Genomic DNA, 25,151 nt, shown 5'->3' with positions numbered 1-25,151 from the left:
AGTAATTTCCAAAACACTTCACTTTGTTGCTACTCAGTCTATTACTTGCCAATTCATTATTCACCAAACATCTTAAGATTCCTACTCCCTTGTATTCTAGACTAAAGCCCTCCTGACCAGGTCAGTCAGCCATCAAAAGATGTACATTACCTTCTTGGTGGGAATGTAATCTCTGCAAAGCAGCCCCTATCCTCTGAAATTTGTACCACTGCTGAAAAACCCAAATGTTGCAACCAAAAGTTCATTCCCTTTCTGGACTTTTGTCTTGGAAGTATTGATGAGGAAATATTGATAAGAATACCATCTGGCCCCAAGATCCTCTTTACCTCTGCAGCGATTAAGTCACTCGATACACTGGAGATCATGCTTTTGTATCATTCACACTCACATGGATGAGTAGGAAGGGTCAGATATCAGCTATCTCAATATGCCTTGTTAGTCTTTCCGTCACATCTTGAATCACAGCCTTCATGTTCTTCTTGGTAATTGATGATGGATCACTTCCATTTGGATCAGGTGACAGAGCTTCAGGTGGGGATCTTTTATAGCTCAGTCATGTTTGTGGAAGCTTCCTCAGAGGGTGGAGGTTGAAATCAGTTGTCAGTATCCATGGGAACCATTGGCTTTATGGTCATTTTGTTTCTGGCGGTGATATGTTGCCAATTGCCTTCATTCTCATCTTTGGTGAAGTTGGAAGTTTCACATCGTTTTCCTGCTTGCAGCAAGTAATGACACCCACACTACTATTCAAGAAGTCTTCACCTTCACAAATTGTGTAGGTATAACACTCTGGCCTTCACCTGACCAACTTTTGCTTTCTAAACTTCCAGGTGCTGGCAGCTTGTACTGGTGAAGTCAGCTTTGTCTTCTGGGAGAAAATTAAATGTGGCACATCTGTTGCAGGTGACTGACAGATCCACCTCTGTTGTGAAGTGCCTTTTGATTATACAGGTAGTCCTCACTCTCCAACCACAATAGAGACTGGAATTTAGGTTGCTAAGTGATTTGGTTATTAAGTGAACCAGAGCTGATTTTATAACCTTTTTTACAATGGTCATTAAGCAAATTACTGTGGTTGTTAAGTGAATCACATAGTCATTAGGGGAATCCAGGTTCCCCAAGGAATGTTTTTGCCAAATTTAATTAACGAACATGTGATTTGCTTAACGACTATGCGATTCACTTAATTATTACGTGACCATCATAAAAAAGTCGCAAATAGCAATTATGTGGCTGTAGGGGTCATAAAGCACTTTTCCCAAGGCTGTCGTAACTCTGGACCATTGTTAAATGAATGGTCGTTAAGCAAGGACTACCTGTATACTAAAGCCCTCACAGCAAGTGACCAAAAGAGATTCACTGAAGATTCTTCTGTAGGCTTCCCATTCTAGAATCCTTCAGGCTCTTGTTGTCTCTTCAAAACTAAAAAAAATAGGTCAAATAACATACAAGAGATGTATGAACTCCTTTGGTGCTAGCCCCAAATGTGGACAAAAATGGTATCCCACCCTTGCATTCATGTATAAAGGAAGTGATAGCTGAATTTCATCTTCTCCACAACTGAGGGTAGCAGGATAATTAAAAGGCTCAGGTAGACAGCATGATATTCAGAGGGCAATGGCCAAGGGATCAAGAGAAATTATCAGAGGGGCTGCAATTATGTTCCCTCAGATTCCCAGCCACCCACAAAACTATTATCTTATTCTGTCTCACTGAAGGGCCAATTCTGAGTATCAGTCTCCCTATGTTTTCTTAACTAAAAAGGCAGCCATTTAAATAGAATATAGAAGTATGCTTAATAATTTCCTTTCAGGACGCTGCTATTGAAACAATCTCACCAAAGCTCCCTTTCTTCAAGGAGAAGGTGTTTTAGAGAAAAAAAAGTTGTGGGGAAAGTGACAGAATCCTCCCTCTGACCTCCACAATCCTAGCTTAATAAAACACACTTAGTTTGACTTAAAAATGACCCTTCTGTCAAACTGACAATTTTGAAAGACCAGCTTAAATTTTCTCATTGTCTCATCTCCTTTGACAGACTAGAGAAAAGGCCAAGAAATGTAGAAATAAAAGTAGAAGAAAAAGCACCAGTTATAGGCTTACATTGAGATTTCATACCTTAAGTCAATATCTGAAAATGTGGCATTTTACATATCACATATATCCAAAGATGCAATTTCTGGCTTTTCTCCATTCACAGGAAATCTCTCATCTGAGCAGGAAAATAAAAAACCCTCAAAGGAATGGATTCCTACTTAAAGCAATGTGAAATCTCCATATATCCAAGAGATGATGGGAAAAAATAGCAATTTAATCTTCTCTGCTAAATCTGAGACTTGGTTTGGAGTCTGAAGCTAAAAGAAAAAAAGCATCCAAAAACCATAAAAAGAAATAAGGGGAAGCGAGATTGCTTTTAATTTAAAAAATGACTTATTTTCTGGCTTCTTAAACAAAAAGAGATAAAATCTAAAAATCTTTCTTATAAAAAAGATCATGCTCCAAGAGACTACCAAGTATTTATGAATGTTATTAACATTGTCCATCTCCTAAATTTTCTCAATTTTGGGCTGTTCATAGCTCCTTAGGGCACTGCAAGAACAGTGGCTAAGAAGGCAATAAGAAAGGATAAAGAGTTGAGACCTCCTGTGCCCCCAATAATTTGATCAGTAGTTTTAGTCTTTTTACTACTACAGTTCTTGTGCTGGCAGCCAGTTATATTACTCCAACCAAGAGCAAAAACTAGCAAAAATAGTCAGGAATCAGAGGCTACTTAATTCATCTTACCTGAAGCAACCAGGGTGAGTTGGATTTCACAGCCTGGAAGAATCAGCTGGCTTCACCTGATCAGCTGGATCCAGAATTAAATGAAGAAGCGGTATATCCACACACTTTTGTATTCTCAGTTCTGGGAGAACTATGGTTGTAGGTAGTCAAGGAGCACATTGAGCAAACCCAGTCAAAAAGGACTAGCAAAGCAGTTATTGATAAGCTTATCTTCTTACCTTTCCAACTGTTGGATAATGCATCTGACCTTCACAGACCGGAACTCTGTGCACAAACTGCAAAGGAAAAGTATTTCTCTCCCTTCCCCGTCCCAACCCTGCTTCAGTCCAGAAACCTATTTATTTCTAATCACTTCTTTAAACTTCCCCCATTCCCCTGCTACTCTTTGAATTCAATATGAAACTGTCTGGACTTCAGGCCTTTTTCCCACTTTCTAAACTCCAGGGCAATCTCCCTTTGAACAGAATGTGTAATTCTTCAGATTCCATGCTTTTCTTCCAGCAAATTTAATTTAAATAATTTTGTCTGAACTTTCTGCTTTTCTCATTGAAACAAATATACTATTGTGAGTCCTTGGGGTTCTCTGAGCTTGGCAGTTTTCTTGCAAACGTTTCGTTACCCGGCTAGGCAACATCTTCAGTGCTAGAATGGGATGGGGTTTGCTCTCTGTTTATATACTGTGGCATGTCCTGCCAGTGTTGGTGGAGGTTTTGTTTTATTTTTTCTCTCTGGTAGTTCCTTGATTAGGGAATTGTTTACTGCTGATTGTATGTCTGGTGATAATCTTGTTAATCTCTGCTTATCTGGGTGATGATTGCTGGTGAGGAGATGTTCTGGTCTTTTGTCTTCCTTTTTATTGTCTCCTTTGAATAGTGTGTAGATGTTGTTTATCTCTGTGTGCCTGTGGATGACTGTCTTGTCTGAATATCACCCTTCCAGGAATTCCCTCACATTTTTGGATTTAGCTTGGTGTAAGATGCTGAGAGTTTCCCAGTTGAAACTATGGTTAAGTCTGTCCATGTGTTGTGAGATTAAGGAGTTTTCATCGTGTCTTCTGACTGCTAGTTAGTGTTCATGGATGTGCTCTGCTAGCCTTCTGCCTGTCGGTCCTACATAGTGGTTGTTATAGTCTTTATACTGTATGTTGTAGATGACTCCTGTTTCTTCTTCTTGGGCTACTGAGTCTTTTGGTTTACTTAAGATGTTTTGGAACGTTAGTTGGTTTGTGTGCTACAGAGATGCCATGTGGTTGTAATAGTCTGTTGGTAGTTTCTGAGACATTTCTGATGTATGGCAGTGTTATCCTTTTCACAGCTTGTGTTGGTTGTGTTGTAGTAGGTTGAGTGGTCAGGCACTTTTTGATAAAGTTGTGTGGATATCCATTTTGTTGGAAGATGTTGTATAGGCGGTCTGTTTCCTTGTTCTGCTGTTCTGGGTTGCTGCAATGCATTTGTGCTCGTTTGAATAATGTTCTTACACAGCAACTCTTGTGGGAGGTTGGGTTGCTACTTTGGTAATGGAGTACTTGATTAGTGTGGGTTGTCTTCCGATAGACTTGGGTTTCAACCACATGGCATCTCTGTAGCGCACAAACCAACTAAAGCCCTCCAAAACATCCTAAGCAAACCAAAAGACCCAGTAGCCCAAGAAGAAAAAACAGGAGTCATCTACAACATACAATGTAAGGATGCATTGCTTTTTTTTTAATTAAGAAATGGATAAGTTAATCCCTTCATTGATATGATTAAAGGATTATCATACTTTTGTTCTTCCATTTGGTTGCAACAGGGGCCACTGGGGGGTCAAAAAAGTCAAGATGGCAATTGTGACTGTGCAATCTAAGCCCCACCCCTTTGTTACATGCATCACAATACGCATACATTACTTGGCTGCAGCTGCTGCCTTTACTTTTTTGAACCCCCCACCATGGACACCCTTGGATTACAATTCTATTGGTTTACCTGCCTTAAAGAAGGCTTGGCCTGTGGGAGAAAGGGTGCATCGTCTAGTAAGATAAAAGCAGCCCACTCACACAAGTTTGTCCAGCATGTGCTTGTCCTCTTCCATGTGGAGCCCCCAGATGCAGTCTTGCCGTTTTCCATAAGGTTCTGGCCAATTGGGAGACAAAACCACACCAGCTGCATCTGTGATCTCCCCGCTGCACACCGCTGTTGGGGTCGCATGTGAGAAAGGGGTCAGTGGAGCCTTGGTCACAATAAAGCAGAAATGTCAGTCTTACCGGGTATACCAGGTAGGAAACATGACCAGATAAGGTAGTAGTAGTACAATAAAGTAGACTTTATTGTAAAGCCAGATTAACAGAATCTTGCAAGTCTGAAAGTACAATTCTCCTGCTGTCACCTTTACAGCCCAAAACCTAGGGAGGGCCCCTCCTGAGCCTCTTGGCCTGCCCACTACGCAGCTGTGAGCTACACTCCCTTTTATCTGACCATTCCTTAGGCAGCATCTCTTTGCCCCATCTCCCAAGGTCTTTCCCACATACTATTATAGAAATGAGCAGAAAGACTTGGGTGGGGGGCTCCCCTCTCCAGGAATTAGGTATGGCTTCCCCTTTAAATGGCCAGGAAACATCTGGTTGGGAGGACAACCGTCCCAGAGGATGAGCAGGACCAATGCAGCCGAGCCACATCATCCCATGTTGCAGGAAGGGGTGTGAGAGCCATGATGGTTTGTAATCCCCCAGCCCTGTTCTTCCCCAGCACTCACCTTGGCAGGCTGGCTCTCTCATCCCACTGGGGGTTGGGAGGGTGCACACATTCAATGATGACAGAGCCCTGCTCCAGGGTATAGCCAGGCTCACAGGCAAACCCCACAATGGTGCCCACTTAGCAGCTCACATTGGTGGTGGTGAAGTTCCCATACTTGACAAACAGCTTGTAGCAGTTGCCAGCCTCAAAGGCTGCAAAGGGCAGAGTGGGTGAAAGGAGAGCTTGGCCCATCTCTTTCAGCAGAGCTGGCCATCTGATGATTGCTGGACTGCAATTCCCATCAGCCACAGCCAGCACAGCCAATGCTGAAATGGTAGGTCAGGATCATCCAAACAGATAGGAAACGTGGCTGTAGGACCCCCACCCATCCTTGCCCACTTACCATCATAGCACAGCACCACGCCAGCAGCTACCCCACCATTAACTGTGGAAAGCTTGACAAAGAAGCCATGGGTGGTGCTGACCAGCCCCTCAATGGGCAGATATTTGACTTCATATGAGTTGTAGACGGGGGATGCCTCGATGTTGTTCCCATTCCAATTATTAACCTGCAAAGAAGAGGGGCAGATTTTCTCTGTGAGACTCACAAGGATTTCAGGATTTGGGGGAGCTGGGGTGGTTCCAAAATGTCAAGATGATGGCCACAACTGTGAGAATGCCCCTCTCTTATGTGTGTTGCAATGGAAGTAAAAAAAAATGGCAGAGCTTGATTGCACGGTGATTTTCTTGATTTTCTTACCCCCATTCCCCCCCCCCATTTGGGGTGCTGGGAGGACCAGTCTGAGCAAGACGAAAGCTGCCTCTGGGGGGAAAGTACAGCAGGTGGCAGAAGAGGAACTGTGGGGGCTCTTGACCAGGGACCTCCGATCTTGCAGTGCCATTGCCCTAGAGCAGCGTTTCTCAACCTTGGCAGCTTTCAGATGTGTGGACTTCAACTTCCAGAATTCTGGAAGAGTATGTACCTCTTGGTTGGTGAGTTGCGGGCAACAGTATGTTGCCTTACAAAATACCCTGTAGATGAGAACTCCTGGCTTGTATTAAGTAGCATGAGCACGCTTAGGATAAGATTCCCCTTTGGTTGTGTTTCTCACGTAGTGGCCAGAATATGCTAAATCTGACTACTGCTACTATTATTGTTGTTGTTGGAAGAAAATGCTGCATATGGCACAGTAGCAACTAAAGCTGGTAAACAACTGTACATTTTCTTTATCATCACTTAGAGTCTCTGAAGGACATAATTTTCTGTATAAATAAAAACAACCTTACTAAAAAACATTGTGTGAACATCTCAACTGAGCAAATCCAAGGTCTTCTCATGACAATCATGACACATGGAAGTTTGCGACTTGGAATGTAAAAGAAGTAAGTAAAAACCATGAATTAACAAATGAAGTGAAAAAAAAGGGAAGAAACAAAAATAAAGTGATGAGAGAATTTGATCACAAAGCAGAACATTATTTGGTAGTGTTTTGTTTTTAGCTGGTATTGTGGAAGGGTTTGGTTTTGTATTTTTGCTCTTTGATTTGTTCTAAGCCTGTCAGAGTTGTTAGAGTTGGGTTGCCATATAAATCTTTTAAAATAAATATGCAAATAAATGAAAGGTGTCAGAAGCAGATACTGGGAAAATTGGATTGGACATAGAAAAAAAAGAAAAAATGTGAAAGAAACTAGAGTGAAATTAGAATGACTGAAGAAAGAGAATGTATTAGTCCTGTATGAAACAGTGTTAGAAGGTAATCTAGTGGATGGGAGAGTGCAAAGATAATTATGTTGTGGAATGTCACAAAAATTTCTGGAGTTATATTAATAGAAAGTATGGAAAAGGGTGTTTGCTAGAAAGATTATGTGAAAGATGTAATGGATTAGAAAAAAGAAATACAAGAGAATGATTGTTGCAAAAATGAGAATTAGAGAAAGATAATGTATAATTTGTAAATGGAGTAAAAGATAGTTGCAAAGAATATAGTCAAAGAGAGCAAGGAAGAGTTAAAATTAAACAGGAAAGAAAATGCCTTTTTTTGGAAATAAAACATTGTTTAGGATGTAAGTGAAAACAGTTAGAGAGATCTTTAAGTAAAATGAATAGAATTAAAAATAAAAATGATTATTTGTGGGAATACTGACATAAGTATTTGTAAAATGTGGTCGGGAAAATGTTTGGCAGAATTCTAATCAAAAAGATACAAGAGGTGACAATGAACAACATTTGGGAAGTGTAGCAGCTTTATGCAAGTCAGAAAATATGCCAACTAGATCTTTGCTCTTCACAGGACACTGAGAAATGTGAGAATGAGGAAAAAAAAGTATTGTACATTTCTTGATTTACAAGAAAAGAACTAATAGTCATGAATTACAGAATGTGTTGCTGAATATGGAGTTGAAGGTTGGTTGCTGAATGGGATAAAGGTAGTATATAATGGAAATAAAGCATCTGTAGCAATAAATGGGTGACTATGGGCCATTCACTCTCTCTCAGCCCAACTCACCTCACAGGATTGTAGTTGTGGGAAAAATAGGAGGAGGAAGGAGTATTAGGTACGCTCGCCTCCTTATTTATAAAAATAATAAAGGCGGGATTGAAAAAATGGAATGCTTGATTAATAGTTCAGCATTCAACAGGAAGTAAAGACAAGGATGGCTAATGTTCCCTTTGTTGTTTAACCTATTTATGAATAAATGTACAAGGAATACTTGTGGTGATGTTACAGGTGTGATGGCTGGGGATGTATATACATGTACTTTTCTACACAGACACTGTGGTATTCTTGGCTGGGAACCTGAATGGTTTGCAGAATTAGGTATGTCAGGTAAGTTAAATGCATTGGGAATGGGGTACTTAAGGAATGTGTGTCTGAAGAAGAGTTAAGTCAAGAATGAATGTGGACTGAATACAAAAATGAGTGCCCTACTTTTGGGCCCATTATTTCTTACTTCTTTTCTGTGCTTTGCGTAAGTTTGCTTATCTTACTCAGGAATAGCATGATGGAATGAAGTGTTTGTGTACGTGTGTATACACATATACAGGCACACTCTATTATAGCAACCTAAGCATAACAACTAGAACCATACTGTGAAATAAACTAATGTTTCTTTACATCTTTGGATTCCATATTTTTAATACATATAATACACGAGATCTATAAATCAATTTACTTTACAATTAAAATAAATGAGCAATGTAGAAGTCACAGTATTAAAAAGTCGTGAATTAAAAAGAAAACCAGATTAACCAATGCAGTAAGAACAGGCACAGCATTTGAAACAGCCATATTAAGCCAATCAGCCTGAGAAATGAAAGTGAAAAATCTGACCATTTAATAGCAAACTGATCTTTTAAAAATGGCACTATTTCACCTCTACTCTGTTTCATAGAATGAATGAATCCATGAAAAATGCCATTATTTTTTTTCTCTGTACAGCCTTCTGAGGAGGAAGGTCTCATATCCAATAGCCTGCAATCTGCTATAAATCTGTAGAGGTGCTGTTTCTGACTAGCATAATGTTCCTAACAATTTAAAATATTTACACAGGATATTCCACAATATCATTAAAATTACACAGTAGATTCACAATTAGTGAAATCACTAAAAATAAGAACCACGGTCCCAGTTTTGGTTTCTGTGTATGATTCATTTTCTCAGCTTGGAGTTACGTAGATCCTGAATAGCAAGGCTTGGAGGAGGGAATGTCTGCATTTTTCCTTTCCTGGAAGTGAACCAGTGCTCAAGAAATGAATCATCTGGAGACAAAAAAACTCTAACAGCAGCAGTTTAATAATGCAGCTCAGTTCTACAAACAATAAGGGTTACTCTATGGGATTTGTGACCTAATAAGTCCTTATGTTCCTTGGACTGCACTATAAATTAAAATATAATTCAAGAAAACCAGCAGTTCTTTAAATCAAAGGTTCAGACTTGCAGTACCTGAGAATCTTGGGCATGCCTCAGAAGCCTTTGCAGAGTGAAAAGGATATTTTTAACATAACCAAAAGAGAAGTTTAATAAATTATTAAGATTACAATAATTTAGTGTTATTCTACTACATCTTATTTAAAATTAAATCAAATTTAGGTTCTTCGGCCATAGGCCCACCCCAGCTTTTCAACTGTGGCCCCAGGACACCCCTTAGCTGCCATGTGAGACAAAAATTCACAGCCCTTTTTTAAACTAAGTAACCTATAATTCAGATAGTTCAACTGGGTGTTATCTGTGTAGACAATATAAACATTAGGGTGAGTATCTTCTCATGATTAAATACATTCAGACCACACTTTCATTTATATTTAGAAGTTTAACCAAATCATAATTCTGATCACATAAAGCAGTATACAAAAAATAAGAAGTAGATTGATCAATTCAGACAACCAGTACAGTGGTACCTCGGGATACGAACTTAATCCATTCCGTGACTCTGGGCGTATCCCGAGTTGGTCGTAACCCGACGCAAATTTCCCCATAGGGTTCAATGTAAATCCAGTTAATCCGTTCCGCCCTCCGAATTTGATCGCACCCCGAAGCAAATTTTCCCATAAGGTTCAATGTAATTACCGTTAATCCGTTCTGGCGTCCGCAGACCACACGTCAGGGGCAGGAAAACAGCCGGGCACCGGGCGGCGCAGCGGGAAAACGGCCGCGGACCACGTGTCAGGGCAGAAAAATGACTGTACCCCAAGGCGGAGTTCGCACATCGAGGTAAACTTTTGCGGCCGGAGCTGGTCGTAACCCAAAAAGTTCGTTAGTAGAAGCGTTCGTATCCCAAGGTACCACTGTATTCACATTACAGCGATGCTATTGTTTGTTTAAAACCCAAACTATTACAGCTTGTCTTCATATCTTAAGCTAAGGATTAAACTTTCAATATACTAAATCTATTTGCATTGCCACTCATACTGTAACAATTATCTGTGGTTCTGCACTACTAGAGCTGGGACCAGTATAAAGCTGGGACCAATATAAAGCTAGTTTTAACTCCATTTAAGAGTTCTAGAAGATCCCAGTTGCAGCAGACTCTTCTAGTCCAGCATCGTGACTTAAAAGCAAATAGCTATTACTATAGTACCTCAGCCACTGATATTCAGAGATGTAGTAACTCGAATCCAGGATGTAGTTATTTAGCCAGCATGACTTGTAGTCATTGGTAGATTTCTACACCATGATTAAGCTAATCTCCTTTTAAAGCCTTAAAATTGGCATTGCCATCTCTTCTATCAGCAGATTCTGTATATCAACCAAGTAGTATATGAAGCAGCAGTTTATCAGGGACTTTTCAGCAATTAGCTTCATTAGAATGCTCTAATTCTGAAATCCATTTAGTTTTTTATGAGTTTTATCTATCACCCCAAACCAGATTGATTCTAGGCAGTTTACTGAATTTACATATAAATGCAGTACAAGTCATTATAATATTAATTAATGGGCCCCTCCTCCCTGCAGAGGTTGGTAGCTCCACTTAATCCCATTGTCATGAGGAAGAAATATGGAAATATGGAACAAATAAGGAAACAAAAAGATCAGAACACCTCCTTACCAGCAATCAACACCCAAATAAACAGGGATTAACACCAGACAAACAGTCAAGCAGTAAACAATACCCCAAACAAGGAACTACCAGCTCAGATAATCAAGCAGTAAACAACTACCTAATCTAGGAACTACCAAGAAAAAACAACTCCCCCATCAACACTAACAGGGCAAGGTACTGTATATAAACAGAGAGTAAACCCCACTCCCTTTTAGTACTGAAAATGTTACTTAGACTTAACTAAACATCTGCAAGAAAACAACCAAGCTCAGAAAACCCCAAGGACTCCACAGAAGAAATATGTACATGAAAATGGACTGATGGAAAAGTTTCCCAGAACCTGATCATAACACATCTGATCTCTCTTTTCCTGGAATGGCTTGTCCTCCAGCTCCTGCTATATTTTTCCCTGCCCATAATTACTATTATTCTCCCCACCATTTTTACCCCCTCTGCAATCAAATCTCACTCTCTCAGGGAACTAATGCTTACATAGTCAACCCACTAATTATTTTGGGTTAATTAATTTTTTCCCAATCCCAGCCACAAAATATCTAATAACAGTAACAGGGCAATAATAATTACAGAGCAACTCCTATCCATCTTATGCATTTGAACAATCCACCCAGTGAACCAAACATTGCTTCTCACCAGTAGGGTTAGTGACAGCCAAAGGTGTCCTCTTTGAACTCTCATTCCAGGGAGGCGGTGCTCTTCCTCACTTCTCCATTAGGCAGCAACTCAATCTCTTCCTCCTTCACCCGATTTTCCTTTTCTCCTGGAGCAGATCCTCAAGCTGTCCAGGGAAGGAGACTGGGTTTACACATGTTAACCTGTAAACTATGGTACAAACCACAGTGACTAGATTAATCAGACAAACTACATTTTAGAATACCACGGATGGTGAATAAAAAACAGAGTCACAAGATGGAGAAAATCTGTCTTGGTTACATTCCATTTGAAAAGTAATTCAGTAGTCACATGGAAAACAATCTTCTTCCAAAACATCGCACCTCAGTCTTCAGTGTCTGTGTTTGCTGATTAGTAGAGAGGAAAAAGACCTTAATCCAATCTTCCTCAATCTGTCCCTCCCAATATATTTGCTACCCTCCCAGTAGCTGATTAGGTATAATAAACATTGTAGTTTCTCACATTAGGAAGGCACCAGGATGAGAAAGTGGCCTTAATCCCACATTTTCAAGGTTATATCTGGTTTGACTCTCCATAAAAATAGTTAACTATAGTTTTGCTGAATTAACCCAATTGCCTGGGTTTACACAACTCAGAGCCATAAAGCACCCCACATTTTAGTGTAGTATGTTGTGCAAAGCTGCTTTGTCCTTCGTAACTATCCTTTCAGCAACCATCTCGGACCAGAAACTGCTTCACAAGTCCAACTTTTCTTTCTAAGCAGCTAACCAGGACCATATTTGTTCATGTTTTTCTTCCTATGCATGAAGCTGTTTTTGTAGGTGAGATTTCTGGCATGAGGTTTGTTTTATGAGGCATGTTTTTGTAGCTGGGGTTTTTTTCCCCCTAAAATACTCATCCCCAATTGCTGTCCTCCTAATGTGTTGGGACTGCAACTCTCAAATGCCAAAGGGTTGGGGATTCTGGGATTTGTAGTTCCAATGTATCTTGAGACACACACACCCCCACCCAGATTTAAGAAAAACAGGCCCAAAGAAATCCACTGTTTTTTTTCCCCTAAAGTAGTGTTACAGTTGTTATTTTTTTTAAAAAGGTTGAACATATTAGTAAGATATAGAAAATTTCTGGTCTCATCCCGAGCGCTCTTCTCAAAAGTTTTCACACTGCGAATGGGAAATCGAAAGCTTTCATTAGCTTGTTCCACCAAGACCTGCTTCCTCCACAAAACGAGAGGCGAAGAATGAATGAGATGAAAGGGCAAACCCAGACGCCGCGTGACGCGCTATCAGCCGGGAGCCAACGCCCCCTTCCCTTCCCACGAACGGGAAAACAGGGGGAGGTTCCGGCCAACACCCCCACTCCCACCCCCACCCAACTAGTCAACGTTCATTGTGACGTCACCAACAGATCTTTTGGGGACTTCGGTGCCAAGATTAGAACATACCATTTTTCGGGGGGTGCGGGAAGAAACACGCATAATAGGTGTCTAGCCCAGTTAAGCTTTGTCTATTTGTTTCCTCACGTGGAAGTCAGCAGTTTAGCCCTGCGTTGCACTTTCCGTTTGCATGAGTGCCGAACGCCTTCCACTCGTCTAAATGAGGAAGGAAGGGGAGAGATGTTTCAGTTCCTTGTTCCCCCGCTCTTGTCTTACGCTTGGGAGCTGCGGTTGCGTCAATGCCGGCAGGAGGGGTGAGGTTTACTTCTCATGCTCGTGTTCCCGGTCTCAGCAATTAGTGGCAATTTCCGTGAGCTTCTCCTGGGCTAGCATCTTTTTCTCTCTGAAGCAGGCAGCCGAGGCTCTTTTTCCAATTCATGCCCCTTCTGTGGGCTCGGAAAGGCAGGAAGAAGTCGGCATTGCCGTAGAGCAGGTCAGCTTCAGACCGCTCCCCTTGCGGGGCTTTTTTTATTTTTGAAAAAAAACCTTCATCTGTCTCGCGTGCCGTACGTAGCGTTATTATGTATCAAAGCTCTGTTAGGTCGTTGTGTTCAGCCCTGTCTAACCTCTGCTGCACTCCTTCTTCTGCCTCTTCCTCGACCCTGCTGCTCCGATCACCTGCTCCAGTGAAGAGAGCCCTCTCCCCCTCTGCCCTCCTCGCCTCTTCCTCTGCTACCGCCGGAGTCCCGCGCTGCAGCTGCTCCGCCCCGGGCAGTTCGGGAGCTGCCAATTCGCAAGCTGGTGAGTGCTCAGAACCTTCGGGGCTGAAGGTTCCGTGGCTGGAATGGCGGGGTTCGAGTGTCTGCGGTCTGTGCCCCCCCCCCCCCAGGGAGGAGGGGGAAGCCGCTGTTCGCAGGCTTGGGGCGAGAGACTTCCCTGCGTTCTCTTACTCATCCTCACAGCAGCCCTGAGAGGTGGTGGTCCGTGTTATGGGTGGTATCGGAGGCCACACAGAAAGGGTTTTCCCAAGTTGCGATGCCGGGTTTCCGAGGTCTTGTCATTACGCTGACATTCGGGATGGGTGTTTGGGGTGGATCTAGGGAATATCTTCTCTGCTTTCGGCTGCCAGATGAACCTGTGCTGGATCCTAAGTTGCTGGTTGAAAATGGATGTACAAATGAGGCACCTACGAATAGACCCAATAAAAATTGAGAGCCATGAAATATATAGATTGGCTGCTGGTGTGATTAAAAACTGCTTTTCCCGGCTAGGAAAGACAAATGAAAAAAGTCAGGGAATGACACGTTAGGTATTCAGTATCATTCATGACTTGAGGTGTCACTGTTTCTTTGAAAGAAAGGTTGACTTCCTAGATTATTTCTATGAATTGTTCCTGGGATTTAAAATGATATCTGTAGTAGCCCTGTCCTCCAGTTATGCTAAAGTTTCTTTTAACTGTCTAATAGATATTAGAGTATGAGAGAAAAATGGGCAAGACCATAACATGTATTACAGTATACTGTCCTATGTGTTTTCTCTATGAAAATGCTTATTAATGAAGTTACTCATAATGTTTCATTTTCAAATTATGCAAATATGTGATGTATATCTGACCTGACAGGAATAAATATGTAAAGTGTAAAGCTACCTTGTTTGTCCTAGCTATGCAAGGATTTAGATAAAACTGTTTGTAATATATGATGCACTGATAAATTATGCTTCCCTGTCTATTGTAATGTGTCAGCTGAGTTAGTGGACATGTCCAGTCTTATGTAAGTGATGACTATTGAGCAAAGCAATTTGACTTACCTTGAAAGTCACTAAATCACAAAAGATGGGTTCACAGATTGTGCATAGCCATAATGTGGTTTATTTAGCTTTTGTGTAAGATACTGTACAGTATTAATCCAGCTATTATAAACTATGATTGTTCAGTGCAATATGTTTATATTCATTGTAAAATGTTTAGCAGACAGTGATTAAGCAAAACCATACTTTGATACAATACATAAAATAGAAAATATATCACCTTTTCTTTAAAGGTGGTATGACTAAGATCTGTGGTTATTCTATTAAGTGCAATGAAAATCCCTTAATCCTTATCTGCATCTCACTATTCTTGCTCTTTTTCTTAGTTCAATCATGATTGGTATAAAAGATTAGGAAGCGATAGTTTATCTAGCTCATTAGCTCTTTCTACTTCAAGAACCTCAGGTAAACATGATAACATGGTTGAAATGACACATACAGAAGTCACTGCCAGCTGTTATCAGCCTCTGACTTGTTTGTCCAGCTCAGTCTTACCCAGTCTAGCATCTTCCAGATATACTGAACTATTTGTTGGCTAGGAATTCCACATATTGCTGTTCTAGGACAACTGAAGGGTACTAGGTCATGAGAAGCAAGACTATTTACTAATTTATACTCTTCCTTGCCTTAAAGCAGAGGGCATATGCCTTATTCCTTGGTTGAGGGTCAAATCTGACTTTTGGGTGCTGTGAGCCATGCTCCAGATAGTGGATGGGACAAGAATTAAAAACTAAATTTGATTTCATTTTAAAATTATAATTAGTATGACTCCTCTCCAATCATGTGTTTAATATTTAACTATCCAAGTTGACATTAAAACAGTTGTTTCAAATTTGAAACAATTGTTTCACATGCAAAAGGGATTGTTTTGATATTTTAAAAGTATTTTGATCTTCAAACAGTGGTCTCAAGTTTGAAATGCTGTTGTACACCTGTCCTAAAAATTTGCAAACAAACCTCACAAACCACCTTGTCTGAAAAAAAAAGTGAAATTATTTGTTTTAATGCTTTCAGGATAATATGTCTACTCAGAAGTAAGGCCCACTACTTCAGCTCTTCCAGGATTGTTGCATGTATGAACACTAAATATCTCTCTCTTTACTGCCCAATTCAGTAAAGTCTAATTCAAACAGAAAGACCTTTAGCTCTTTTTAACCTGCTTGAAGCTAAGCTTTGGCAACTATCTGCATATAATGTCTCTCTATCCGCTTTTGTCAAGTGGTCACTTTAGGCAAAAGATGACTTTACCTTATATAGCTGTTTTTTCTTTCCAGTCTATTGGTAACATGTGAAATGATGAAAATGCAGGAATGAGCTACTTTTGGTGGTGGGAAGGCTGAAAGTTACAGTGAGCAGGATGAAGAAGAAGGCAGTCCTGCACATATCTAAGCACCAAGCCATGAAGAACTTCATAGGTTAAAAGGAGCATTTTGAATTGTATTCAGAAGCCAATTGAAAGCCAGTGCAGAATCCTCACACAGGCATCAAGTGACACTGGCAGCTCTTGTCCATTAATAAACAGGTTGCGCCATTCTGTATCAATTGCAGCTTCCAAGAAGTTTTCAAAGGCAGCCCTGCACAGAGTGCATGACAATCGTCAATGCAAGAGATGAGTGCATGGATTACAATGACACTGCACCCCAGACTGGTAGACCACTTCACCCAGGAGCTTCACATAGATATTAAATAGTAGAGAGTTCCCTTTGGATACACCATGAGATATCTGCATCCTTTATTCTAAGATGTGGCTTTCATTTAGGAAGTTGAATCCACCTACTTATTGTAAACTGCTGTAAACAACTTAGTATATTATGTAGACACAGCAAGTTTTGGTTAAATAAACTGGTTTAACAATCTGTGAAACTACCAGCAATAACCTGAATGTATAAAAGATGTTCAACAGCACTTCTCCAAATCTTTGTGCAAAAAAAAAAAAAGAGAGCATGGGATCTTGCAAATGTATATCAGAGCTTACACCTGTTACATCAGCCTATTACAATCACCACAATAGCCCAATTATTGATTGGTGACGTTCTAATCCAGAGCAAGCTTCATTGAGCTTATGTCCTGAACACAAATTGCTAGAATTGCCCTGTGTGCAGAGGAGCCTAGTGATTTCTGGCAACTGACTGGTTCTGTGGATGTTAATTGTCTGCGTTGAACAATCTACTATCATTGCATAAGCATTATTGAGTAACTTGCTGTAACTTAGATAGGCACAATTAAGCAATCCACTTATTCTGCTGGAAACAGCAATGTTCATCTGTATCAAGGTTAGACAGAAGCAGCTAGTGGACTTTCATACCATTATTTCCTAAGCTCTGCATATTTTAAATCTTTGTGAAAGATTTACAGCTCAATATAAAAAAAAAATGAATGATCTGCAAATTACTGATAAATTACATCAGAAGGAAAAGGCTGTTAGGATATGATTTTTAAAATATCTAACAAGGGAGAGAAGCATCTTATTTAGGGAAAAATGTTTTACAGCTTAGATGTCTGCTGCTGTCTGGTCCATCAGAGAACATACACATTTTTAGAATAAGAGCTGCGCTTTTTGATGTTAAGATTTTGCTGCTGCATGCTGTTGCAATGCGGCTGCAGGAGTTGAACAATTGATATCGTTTTGCTGAGGACCGTGATCTGCTTTACCAGACAAGAAGCAGACAGAATCAGCCTCAATGTCATACTGGCATTAAAAATACCCAGGATATTGCAGCATCTCCAAACAATTTAGCAAAGCAGGCTTAACATGGTCACAACAGATTGCTGTCTAAAATTGTAGGTGGGTGGGGAGCAGAGGCAGGACAGTCATACAATTAGGTAGGTTGGTAACTCCAGAAATCCTGCTTCTGATGTTAGTATTGCTGCTACGAAAAAAACTAAATACTTCCAGATTGTTCACAAAAGAATAGGACAGGAACACTACAATTACAAGTTAAAACAGTTATGCAGCGTGAATGGTCTTTCCTAGCTAAAGATTTGTCTTCAGAATAACAATTGCAGGCTTTCCAGGTGCTCCCACCACCCCTGCCTAATATTAAATATGCAGATAAACCTTGGGAAGTTTTCTATTCTGTGACATATACCATATGCAACTATAAATTGCATGGGGGGGGGGAAGAGAGGGAGAGAGTTCTTGCCCATATTTATGAAAAATATGTTAAATTACCTAACCATTCTTTGACTATTCTGTGCAATAAAGTACAATGTTAAGATTGTTTCAGAACCAGAAAAGGTTTTGCACCAGTATAGATTTTGATCAGCGTAGCTGTTGTAGCTTTTAAAATAATTGACAACAGATTGAACTTTCTCTGGAAAAATGGTAAAGATTTTAATAATAAGGCATTCTTGTACAACATATACTCCTGTAGCTGCATGTTCATTTATTTATTACTGGCATTTCTCTGCTGCTCTATTAAAAAAATGGGTCTAAGCAGCAAGTTTAGGAAGTGATTTTGTGTATTGTACAGTTAAATTACACCAACATTTATAGATTTCTGTTAATTCAGAATAGTGTATTTGGTTTAATCTCAGAAAGCATAATTGTGATGAACAGAAGTGCACAAATAAGCTAAGATCCAATTCAAATTTGTGATTTAATTCAGAATCAATTTGATTTAGATGTATGACTTAATTTAAGTGGTCAAGTAATTTGATTTGAATTGGTGATTCTAATCAGTGCTAAAATAAAAGATTTTATGCACATGTGTAGAAGTCTATTGAATCCATCAAACTGATTTAATACATCAAATTTATTTCACAATTAGAATAAAGATACAATTTGAAGGTGTGGTTTTGATTGCAGTGCCTTTAAACTGAATCAAAGCTGCATACAGCTGTAATGATGACTTGGAGGAGCCCTAAGTCTAGGAAACTTAATAGACCCTTTGATTTTTTTTTTTCAGAATAAAGCCAATCAGTTATGTAGGCCTCCTATCCTTCAGCTCATATGTGAGATTTATAATCTAAAACTGGATTGCTCCAGAGGTACTATTATACTTTTTAATTTAATCTGTTGTGATAAGATTTTAAGCTCTTTGGAAAGAGAGAGAGAGAGGGAAATAACAAACACCATTTTTTTTTAAGTATTCCCTTTGTTTTTAGTCCAGCTAAAGTCGTTTTACATTTTTGAAACAGCTGTAGTTACCTCAGGACATGTTTCAAAGCACACATTCCTGTTCTGGGTGTGTTGCTGTATATGACTTACTTTCAATTCTCCCTAATATGTTATCTCAGCCAAGCCATGAAGAACTTCTAGGAATTTAGTTGAGAGGACACTGGTAAAGAGAATCATTGCTTATTCACTGAACTTATTCTTGGACTCATTAAGGAGTTTGACTGAGAGTCACATAAATCAAGAATATTTTGTTGGTATTAGACAAAGAGCAATCTAACTGATACAATTCTTGTGAAGAAAGGCTAATGCTAAATTCACCCAGTGATGATTAGGTTCACACATTGTGGTAATATGGGGGGTTTTTGTTTTGTTTTGTTTTTTGTTTTGTCTTAAATCCAGTCCTTGTGGTTTTTAAAGCATAACTTATGGTTCAGGAACTATCATGAACCAATTGAGTTTTATCCAGTAAATCATGATGATGAAAACCATGGCTTGACATGATGTGTGATGAGACTTCTGTCTTCCATTGCAAAAGAGAAAGAGTGCCAGAACATTCAAAAGAGTTATGTGGGTGAAGGAAAAATAGCTTATTTTAAAAAGCAAAGCACTGATCTCTCTATTTGATAGTCAAGCTGTGGGGCTGAAGTACCATGGTGGAGAGAAACACTGGGATCACTTTAGTCCAGATTCTGGCTAGAGAATTCTGGGAGTTGAAGTCCACACTCTTAAAGTTGCCAAAGTTGAGAAACACTGCTTTACTGGACATGAAGCAAGCAATCATTAGATTGAGGGAAACAGCTGTTTAAATTAAATTAAAGAGCAACACATAGTGAGGTATCACAAACAGCAGGTATACATTTAGATTTTCCTTCAGCTAATTATGATAGTGGATTTTTTAAAAAAAAAAATACTGTTTCAATGGAAAAAGTTATATAAAAGACCACTAGGTGTCTCTTGTGGACCAGTGGTACAGGAAATGCTCACACATGACTTTGGAGGCTGGCAATTCTGTGTGCAATTCTCCATTAGAGTTGTTTACTACTTGTGCTGATGTATCCATCCAATTTATCAGGTAAATATCATTTAATCTCAGTAGCGACTTCCTAAAATATTATCTTTTAGTTATTAGAAAGCCTGTTTTCCAGAAGAAATGCAACTAGAATAACTCTAGTTATAACCTGTATTTATCAGTTGTTGGACTAAAATAGAATTATAAAGAACAGTCGGAGGAAACAGGATTATAGTTAAATCTTTATTCCCTATTTTAAAAATAGTGGGAATCATTAATTTGAATCCTTGAAAAGATTAATGGAGGCTCTGATGTTATTATAAGAATATGGGGAAAAAATATCTTTTGATACCCGGAAATAATATGAACGGTTTCTTTTTAAAGTGCAGGATAGCTTCTTGGTTCTGTGGGTGAATACAGAGCTGAAGATAATGGCGCTCAGATTACTGCCTATTTAGCAGAGGCAGGAAGGAGCTTGATACATTATAAAGAGAATTTATATCACAATCTTACTAGTAGCAGGATCATTGGGATTATGAGGTATCTAATGTCTGCAGAGAAAAATTAAGCTATTGAAAAGCCACAGAGAACAAAGCACAATTTTATGTTGCAGCTGTTTCTGTTTTAAATTTGATTAGTTTCTTTTAGCTTCCTGTTCCCTGAATTAAACATTTCTGAAACTCAGATCTCATGTTTTTTTGCAGAGTATTTTGCAGAGTATCAGGAAAAAGATTTTGTAGAACGAACCATTTCTTTAATACAAGTCACAGAAACATCCTTTTTGACTTTTATGAATGTAAGAAGTAGAAGTGAATGGATTTTATACTGATTCATGATTATAAAATGTATGTTGCTGGTTAATAGTGCAGAATATTTATGACCAATTTGGTCTTCTTGTGAAACCAGGAAGAAGTAAAGTTCCGTGTTCTACAATGTGGCATGAGAGAGATTATGTAGGACGGGTTGTTTAGCAAGAAGCAGCCCTGTTGAATTACACTCTCAGATTTAGTAGCTGCTGCTATTGGCATAACCAGTTGTACTATACAGCTTGGTAGAAAATGTTTGGAATGTGATAGGTCACCTTCAGATATGAGTCCAATAAATGAAAGAGCTGAACAGACAATTGGAAAAAGCTACAATTCTCAGAATTTTGTTGAGATCCCTTGACACAGGCTGATTCTGAGGGCCCAAAGCTTTGTTTATGGAGCTCATAAAAAATGACTAAGTGAAATATCTTAAGTGAACAAAATAAAAAGGGAGCTTAGATTTGCAGTATTTAAGAAGGGAAATGCATATTGCGTTGATAACCTCGTGTTGAAAAATACATTGTCTGTTGTACTTGCCTATGTTATGTAGCATCCTTCTGCAACCTGGAATTCACTGGTTGCAAATTTTGAAAACTGAAGTTCATTATATCTGGAAGCTATCAGCACTGTAACACTGTCACATTGTATGTGAACTCTAATGATGAATTCATTTGTTTTGACCTGGGAGAAGAAGTTAACAAATTAGAATTGGGAATTGCTTGTGCTTGATTTTAATACTGAAGTTCCCTCTTTCTTTCCTTTTCAGGGTGTTCCATGGGCAACAGTACAAGCAGGCTATATAGTGCACTGGCAAAGACTTTGAATAGCAGTGTCATTACTAAACACCAAGAGTACTTGGAACAAACAGATCCTGAGTTTCTGGATCCTATAGATCCCAAAGATCTGCTTGAAGAATGCCAGATTGTTCTTCAGAACCGCCCAGCCCGACTCCAGAGGGATTTTTTGGACTTGAGGACCAGCTTTGTCAGAAACCATCAGCCCATTAGAGTCATGCAATGGAACATACTTGCACAAGGTACAACCTTAATTGAGAAACTGTTTGAGTCTTGTAGAATGAAAAGTAAGTCTAGTAGGCTTTATGCATAAGCTTTCATTCAGATGATGGGAGACAGCTGCCAGTGGATCAAAAAGGAAGCAGTTCCCCTTTAGAGAGATTTTAGATATGCCTTCTTCAATGTGGAGCATGATATATTGGCCTATAATTCTCAGAATTTTCAGTCAGCATGACCAATCAAAAAGCATGTAGCAATGGATCAGATATAATTAAGTTTGCTACTTGAGAGCCCCTTCACTTACTTTCTGGGTTCAAATGTGTCTTGAATGTCCACTTTTAAGTATTCATTAAAAAATCAGACACAAAGGATTAGTTTTATGATTTGATATCATGTCACTAACAAACATTGAGTGCTAGGGTCATCATTCAGAGCAAAGATTTAAAATGTTGATAACTCACAGAAATAATAAACCTAGAATATATAGGTTTCAAATTTATTTCATATTTCAAATTATCTAAATATGAAATAAATTGCCAATATAAGAAAGTATCTTAAAATTTAAAATATTATTTTTAAAAGTAGAATGTAAAAAGTGGACGGATTTGGACACCCTAACTTTAAAATAGCTAATTAAAGGTACAGGTAGTCCCTGGGTTAAGAACACCTGGTTTATGGATGACCCTTAGTTAAGAACAGAGCCTATTATAGCAAAATTCGAGTTAAATACACAATGGTTTGAATTAATTACACAATACTACTTATACAGTATTATACAATAATACTGTTCTGGCTTACATACACATTCAACTTAACGACAGACCTTGGGAACGCAACTTGTTCTTAAACTGGGAACTACCTGTATTCTGACTTGTGTATTTTTACCTTAGGGTATCCCTTATAAGTGAACTAAATTGCCGGTTTTTTAACCTTTTTGTTTGCACGAATCCACTGGAGTTATCTTGCATTTTTCCTTGGATAATGTGAAACTCCAAATATCATCAAACCTGGCACAGTGTTTTTAAGGGTTTATGTTTGGAGGCATAAATCAAGTAATATTTATTCTCAAGATGACTATTGCAATGTAATGGTTTTACTCTGTCTCAACATATGAGCTTCAGTACCATGGTATAGAAACATATGAATGTAGTTTTGGAAATTAAATTAAAATGGATGCATAAATAGGGAAGAATAATCATCTTTAGGCTCCATTTTGGATTTACTAAGCAAAACAAAATTGGAATTGTAAAATGGTTGCCAAAATAACTAGATTCTGAACAAGACTGTATTAGTCAAAGTATGTCACCCATGAATAGATTTGAGCAAGGAAGATTATTTCAGTCATGCAGTTCTCTAGTATTAATTGACTGATAAATATACTAATAGTTTCAGTAAAAGATATTTTTCTAGAAAGTTCCACAAAGAATGTGGACTGGGCTACTTGTTTTAACATATTTTATTGGAAGTAAAATATTTCCTAAAGGAAGTCTTCTTAACTGATATATTTTCTTCATTCCAGCTCTTGGGGAAGGCAAGGACAACTTTGTTCAATGCCCCATGGAAGCCTTGAGGTGGGAAGAAAGGAAGTGCCTCATTCTAGAAGAGATCCTTGCCTATCAACCAGATATCCTCTGTCTACAAGAAGTGGACCACTATTTTGATACCTTTCAGCCATTACTCAGTCGGCTAGGCTACCAATGTGCTTTTTTCCCTAAACCATGCTCTCCGTGTTTAGATGTGGAATGTAACAATGGCCCAGATGGCTGTGCCTTGTTCTTCCTTAAGGACAGGTTTACTCTAATTAATAGCACCAACATCCGGTTGACAGCAATGAAGCTCAAAACCAATCAAGTGGCCATAGTTCAAACCCTGAAATGCAATGAAACGGGGAAACCATTCTGTATCGCTGTCACCCACTTGAAAGCCCGCAATGGCTGGGAGAGGTTTCGATCTGCTCAAGGTGCTGATCTTCTTGAGAATCTAAAACAGATCACCCAGGAGGCAGAGATCCCTCTTATTGTCTGTGGTGATTTCAATGCCGAGCCTACAGAAGAGGTGTATAAGCAATTTGCTGATTCTAGTCTGAACCTGAACAGTGCTTATAAACTGCTGAGTACAGATGGGCTGACAGAACCTCCATACACCACGTGGAAGATCCGTCCTTCTGGAGAATGCAGGCATACACTTGATTACATCTGGTATTCACAACATGCCCTAAAAGTAGATGCTGCCCTCAACCTCTTAACTGAGGAGCAAATTGGACCCAACAGACTACCATCTTTCAATTACCCTTCAGACCATCTGTCTTTAGTATGTGATTTCACCTTTAATGAAAATCCAGACAAGTTTTTAAGATTAGGTGAAATATAAAGAGGGGTAGGTAGTGTTTTAATGTACTGCGTTTGTGCAGGCAGTGACTTTTTACCATGGACTTCTAAAGACTTCTGGGGATAGGATGGGAGAAATATTTATGAATGGAGAACTAATAATCTATCTTTACTCCTATAGACTTGAAAGACTTTTTTTCATATTAACTCCATGCTATGACAAAAACCACAAACAAATGCCTGTCTGACTGCTTATGCTGTTTTCTGTTGGGTTTTTTTTTTTTTTTTTGGAAGAGAAGCGCTGCTGTTATTCAGGTCAAATTGTAACAAGCTTTTTTCCCTAAGATTTTGGGTTGTAAGATAAAACAGTTACACTGTGTGTAACATAGTTGTCCTGTCAACAGTCGATCAAACAGATGAATACCCAGGTTCCTCCCTCCCATACTGGACTAAATGACCAAATTTTGTTCAGTGTAAAGTTTAATATGAGTCTGAGTTAATTTTTTCCTGAGGTTGTCTTGAATTTTGCCTTCTTCTTGAATAAACTGAATGAGTGTTAACCTCTGAAATGCATATTGCTTTTGAAGGTATGTTCAAAGTGTATCAGAATTTCTACAGTTGTTCACCTACATGGAAGATAACAGTGTCATGCTAAGAAGCATTAATCTTGGTTCTTGCCTCTATCTGGCTATCGGATGATTGCTTTGGTTGTCCCAGTATATGCTTCCTATTTAAAGAGGCTGGGATTTCATTTCCTACTCCAAAGGGATGATGTCAGATATCTTGTATCTGCACTCCTCCTCCTTTGGGGCTGCAGACAAAGACTTCTCTACTGCCTCTCCAAACAGCTTCCCTGAAAAGGAATTTGTTGTGACATTGTCTTTTGACTGATGATCCATTTTCCAATATGTGAGCCACAGGCCATGTATCTGTCTGCATACTACAGTCTATAGAGATGTTTGACCCAAGTTTGCTGCTGCAGTTAGTTTATGGATTTGCTCTCTTAGGTGC

The 25,151-nt window shown here is 39.2% G+C and overlaps 1 protein-coding gene and 1 long non-coding RNA gene across 4 annotated transcripts; one reads left to right on the top strand and one right to left on the bottom strand.

Annotated features, from left to right (window-relative positions):
- Positions 1-8,613: 8,613 nt before the first annotated feature.
- On the bottom strand, positions 8,614-13,371 carry LOC148216859 (uncharacterized). The gene is made up of 3 exons (XR_015794546.1): positions 13,126-13,371; positions 11,682-11,826; positions 8,614-10,221 (listed from the first exon to the last, which is right to left on the bottom strand). It is a non-coding gene; the product is annotated as an uncharacterized LOC148216859 (long non-coding RNA).
- A 31-nt stretch (positions 13,372-13,402) lies between these two features.
- On the top strand, positions 13,403-24,713 carry NOCT (nocturnin). 3 transcript variants are annotated; one of them, XM_025168038.2, is made up of 4 exons: positions 13,403-13,549; positions 13,744-13,857; positions 21,567-21,836; positions 23,333-24,713. In XM_025168038.2, exons 3-4 carry the CDS (start codon positions 21,575-21,577, stop codon positions 24,181-24,183), a joined length of 1,113 nt encoding a protein of 370 aa, XP_025023806.1. In that variant the 5' UTR covers positions 13,403-13,549; positions 13,744-13,857; positions 21,567-21,574; the 3' UTR covers positions 24,184-24,713. The 3 variants fall into 3 exon arrangements, with proteins under 3 accessions (XP_025023806.1, XP_007430440.2, XP_007430441.1); XM_007430378.4 differs by having other exon boundaries at positions 13,428-13,857; XM_007430379.3 differs by lacking the exons at positions 13,403-13,549; positions 13,744-13,857 and adding an exon at positions 19,938-20,057.
- Positions 24,714-25,151: the final 438 nt, after the last annotated feature.

The sequence above is a fragment of the Python bivittatus genome, unplaced genomic scaffold, assembly GCF_059951505.1.
Source record: "Python bivittatus isolate LINGU-HERP-01145 unplaced genomic scaffold, Pbiv_v1 ctg000070_np1212, whole genome shotgun sequence".
NCBI classification, from domain to species: Eukaryota; Metazoa; Chordata; class Lepidosauria; order Squamata; family Pythonidae; genus Python; species Python bivittatus.
The sequence above is the reverse complement of the archived record's forward strand: the minus strand, read 5'-3'. Positions and strand labels throughout refer to the sequence as shown.